The sequence below is a fragment of the Eimeria mitis genome, genomic scaffold (genome assembly GCF_000499745.2).
Source record: "Eimeria mitis Houghton genomic scaffold, Emh_scaff1322, whole genome shotgun sequence".
NCBI lineage: Eukaryota > Apicomplexa > Conoidasida > Eucoccidiorida > Eimeriidae > Eimeria > Eimeria mitis.
In genome coordinates, this window is record NW_013568758.1 from 1 (window position 1) to 4,512 (window position 4,512).

Here is a 4,512-nt window from a genome sequence, read left to right on the forward strand (position 1 = left end):
CCCCCCCCCCCTAAACCCCCTAAACCCTCGCGTAAACCCTAAACCCTAATAAACCCTAATAAACCCTAATAAACCCTAAACCCTCACAAGGTGTCCAACAGCTAGAAACCCCCCAGCAAGCACAGCAGTAACAGAAGTGCTGGATGCGTAATCGTTGGAGTGTATGCGGCAGAGCTCAATAAGCTCAGCATCAGCCCCCATGTACATACACCGCACAGCTGTAGCTAGTGCTTCGGGCAGCCCTGCTGCTGCTGCTGCTGCTGCTGCTGCTGCTGCTGCTGTTGTTGTTGTTGCTGCTGCTGGGGAGGAGGAAGAGGATGAAGAAGAGGAGGAAGAGACGGAGCCGTCGCCGTCACCAGATACCTCCTGCTGCTGCTGCTGCTGCTGCTGCTGCTGCTGCTGCTGCTGCTGCAGCAAAGACACAACACGCTGCCACCCTCTATTCGATACTAAATGAGGAACCACCAAATCCTTAACAGAGTCAGAAGCAAAATCACCTACACACAAACCCTAAACCCTAAACCCTAAACCCTAAACCCTAAACCCTAAACCCTAATTTATATTGTAGAGGAGAAATACTGACTGGCGTCAGTAGTTTCATACATATACACAAACAGCAACAGCAGCAGCAAATGCTGCTGCAGCTGCAGCAGCAGCAACTCCAACAGCAACAACAGCAACTGCAGCAGCAGCACCACCACCAACAGCAGCACCGCCACCACCACCCCCACCACCATCCCCACCACCACCGCCACCATCAGCAGCAGCAGCAGCAGCACCATCAGCAGCAGCACCACCACCATCAGCAGCAGCAGCAGCAGCAGCAGCAGCTAACCAACGGTGCCATCGAAGACCCCAAAGAAGGCGGCGTCGTTCCTCCCCGCTATCAAGGCAGGGCACACAGTAAACCGATCCTCCTGGTGCTTACGCCCCCCTGCAGCAGCAGCAGCAGCAGCAGCAGCAGCAGCAGCAGCAGCAGCAGCAGCAGCAGCAGCAGTAGCAGTAGTAGAAGCAGTAGTGGCAGCAGCAGCAGCAGTAACAGTAGTAGCAGCAGTAGTAGCCGCAGTAGCAGCAGCAGTAGCAGCAGTAGCAGCAGCAGTAGCAGCAGCAGGAACGATATAATAAACAGCAGCAGCAAAAGCAGCAGCAGAAGCAGCAACTGTTCTATGAAAGGCAGCAGAAGCAGCAGCAGAGATATAATATAGCCGCTGCTGCTGCTGCTGCTGCTGCTGCATATCCTGCTGCTGTTGAGTAGCAGCAGGAAAGGCAGCAGCAGCACGAATATAAGCAGCAGCAGCAGCAGCAGCAGCGCAGCACGTAGCAGCAGCAGAAAGAAAAATAGAAGCAGGCACAGCAGCAGGAAAAACTGCAGCAGCAGCAGCAGCAGCAGCAGCAGCAGAACACAGTGTAACAGAAGCATCCACCGCAGCAGCAAGTCCATCATCAGCAGCAGCAGCAGCAAACCCAGCAGCAGCAGCAGCAGCAGCAGCAGCAGCAGCAGCAACAGGATTACCTATGTCTGTTTCAACAGAAACCTCAAAGGTGCCGTAGTTTGTGGGGCCCATTGGTTCGTGCAGCGTCTGCGGCAGCTCTGCTGCTGCTGCTGCTGCTGCTGCTGCTGCAGGCCCTGCTGGTGAGTGCGCCATTGCTGTCTAGTGACTGCAGCAGCTGCTGCTGCTGCTGCTGCTGATGCTGCTGTTGCTGCTGCTGGAATTAGAACCGCGCTGCTGCTGTTGCTGCAGCTGCTGCAATGCTGATGAAGCGAAGGACGGCAGGCGGCTGCTGCTGCTGCAGCACACAAACAGAAAAAGACAAAAAGGTTGTTGCTGTTGCTGCTGCTGCTGCTGTTGCTGCTGCTGCTGCTGCTGCAGCTGCTGCTGCTGCAGCTGCTGCTGCTGTTAATGCAAACAAACTCAGGTGCTGCTGCTTCAGCTGCCCAAGACAACTGACGAGGCGGTGTGGAGCCCGCTGCTGCTGCTGCTGCTGCTGCTGCTGCTGCTGCTGCCTCCGCCGCTGCTGCTGCTGCTGCCCCCAGCAACACCCCACGGCCGCGCTCGCAGCAAGCAGCAGCAGCAACCAGCTGAATTTTGCTGCTGCTGCTGCAGCGGGGCGAGGCTGAGCAGCTCCGGTGCTGCAGCAGCAGCAGCAGCAAGCAGAGCATGCAGGGGCCCACGTTGCTGCCGTCAGCAGCACGAGCTGCAGCAGCAGCAGCAACAGCAACAACAGCAGCAGCAACACACCTCGAGCAGCTGCGTGTAGTCCTGTTGCTGTTTGAAGATATAGATCTGTATTGAGGCGAAGTATTTTGCTGCAGCAACAATTGCCGGCAGCAGCAGCAGCAGCAGCAGCAGCAGCACCGCAGCAGCAGCAGCAGCAGCAGCAGCAGCAGCAGCCCAAGTCAAGGGGTACACTAGCAGCAACTATGAACCCTGTCTCTCGTCCTGCTGCAGTAAAAAGCATAAACACGTCAGAAAGCTGCAGCAAATGGTAACATGCGGCAGCAGCAGCAGCAGCAGCAGCAGCAGCAGCCAGGGAGGTGCGCAGCAGCAGCAGCAGCAGCAGCTGCAGCAGCAGCAACAGCAACAGCAGCAGCAGCAGCAGCAGCAGCAACCTGTGCCACCAGGATCAGCGGGAACGTACTACTGCTGCTGTCGCTGCTGCTGTTGCTGCTCCTATTTATATTAATATAATTAATATTATGTTGCGGTGTCTATACACCTCATTAATAATATAAATATGTAACTAGCAGCAGCAGCAGCAGCATCTGCTGCTGCTAGAGGGAACAGCAGCGTCGCCCCTGTCTCTGGGGCTGCTGTCAGCAGCAGCAGCAGCAGCAGCAGCAGCAGCAGCAGCAGCAGCAGCAGCAGCAGCAGCAGCAAAGGGCTATTGGTGTAATAATATCTGCTGCAGCAGCAGAAATACAGCAACAAATAACAACAAACAACAACAGCAGCTGCTGCGATTGAATAGCAGCAGCAGCAGCAGCAGCAGCAGCTAAAGGCAGCCGAGCAGCAGCAGCAGCAGCAGCAGCAGCAGCAGCAGCAGCAGCGAGACTGCGCTACAGATCCGCTCTTGCTTGACGATCCCTAAACCCTAAACCCTAAACCCTAAACCCTAAACCCTAAACCTCCGTTTTATTTATAACTCCTTCTGTCAAATATAACAACTCACCAGAGCAGCAGCAGCAGCAGCAGCAGCAGCAGCAGTACACACAAACCGCGAGCACACTGCTAGCTGCAGCTGCAGCAGCCGCAGCAGCGGGGTCGGCAGCAGCAGCAGCAACAGCAGCCACGACAGCAGCGACACTTGAAACAGCAGCAGCGGCAGCAGCAGCAGCAACTGCAGCAGCAGCAGCAGCAGCAGCAGCGACAATGGCGTGGCTCGCAGCAGCAGCAAAAGGTCAGCTTGCAGATGCAGAAGAGAAGCAGCTGCAGCAGCGAAGGGGTTCAGCAGCAGCAGCAGCAGCAGCAGCAACAGCAGCAGAGCTGCAGGCTGCACCCCTAATAGCAGAAGCAGCATCCACAGCAACGGACGACATCTGCTTGACCCCGAGAGCAGCAGCAGGAGCAGCAGCAGCAGACGAAGCAGCAGCAGCAGCAGCAGCAGCAGCAGCAGCAGCAGCAGCAGCAGCATCTCCTGCTGTACGTACACCTCGGGGTGAGTGCCGCCGCAGCCCAGGCAGCGTATCTCCCTCTCCTTCTGTTTTCTCTCCTGCTGCTGCTGTTGCTGCAGCAGGGTCGTTCTCCCCAGCAGCAGCAGCAGCAGCAGCAGCAGCAGAAGCAGCAAGAGGCGGTACTCTCTCCCCTGCAGCAGCAGCAGAGGAAGCAGCAGCAGCACAAGCAGCAGCAGCAGCAGCAAGAAGTGTGTGGCTAGGACACAGCAGCAGCTCGCTCCGCCTTGAGCAGCTGCAGCAGCTGAAAGACGAAGTAACAACAAACAGAAGAAAAAGGCAGCAACGCAGGCAGCAGCAGCAGCAGCAGCTGCTGCAGCAGCAGCAGCAACAGCAGCAGCAGCAAGGGAAACAGCAGCAGCAGCAGCAGCAACAGCAGCAGCAGCAGCAGGAGCCGCAAACCCCACAAACCGAGCAGAAGCTGCAGCAACGAAGGCCGCTGCGCACGCAGCAGCGGCGGCAGCAACAGCAGCTACTGCAGCAGCAGCAGCAGCAGCAGCAGCAGCAACAGCAGCAGCAGCAAAGTGCTGCGGGCCCCCGAGCAGGAGAAAAAGATAAACGCGCAAAGCTTATAGACTACAGGGGGAGGTAAGAGTTGCTGCTGCTGCTGCTGCTGTTGCTGCTATTGTTGCTGTTGCTGCTGCTGCTGCTGCTGCTGCTGCTTCTGTTGCTGCTGTCTTTATTGTACATTTCTGTATTTGTTTTTGTCGATGCCTATATATATATATATATATATATACATATATATATATGCATCTATTTATTTATTTAATATATATTTAAAAAAAAAAAAAAAAAAAAAAAAAAAAAAAAAAAAAAAAAAAAAAAAAAAAAAAAAAAAA

The 4,512-nt window shown here is 55.3% G+C and overlaps 2 protein-coding genes across 2 annotated transcripts; both read left to right on the forward strand.

The window, feature by feature from the left end:
• Window positions 1–632: 632 nt before the first annotated feature.
• EMH_0034610 (uncharacterized protein) lies at window positions 633–1,205 on the forward strand (the record flags this gene model as incomplete). Its single annotated transcript, XM_013494889.1, has 1 exon — window positions 633–1,205. One exon carries the CDS (start codon window positions 633–635, stop codon window positions 1,203–1,205), a length of 573 nt encoding a protein of 190 aa, XP_013350343.1.
• A 2,166-nt stretch (window positions 1,206–3,371) lies between these two features.
• EMH_0034620 (uncharacterized protein) lies at window positions 3,372–4,262 on the forward strand (the record flags this gene model as incomplete). The annotated part of the gene is made up of 1 exon (XM_013494890.1): window positions 3,372–4,262. One exon carries the CDS (start codon window positions 3,372–3,374, stop codon window positions 4,260–4,262), a length of 891 nt encoding a protein of 296 aa, XP_013350344.1.
• Window positions 4,263–4,512: the final 250 nt, after the last annotated feature.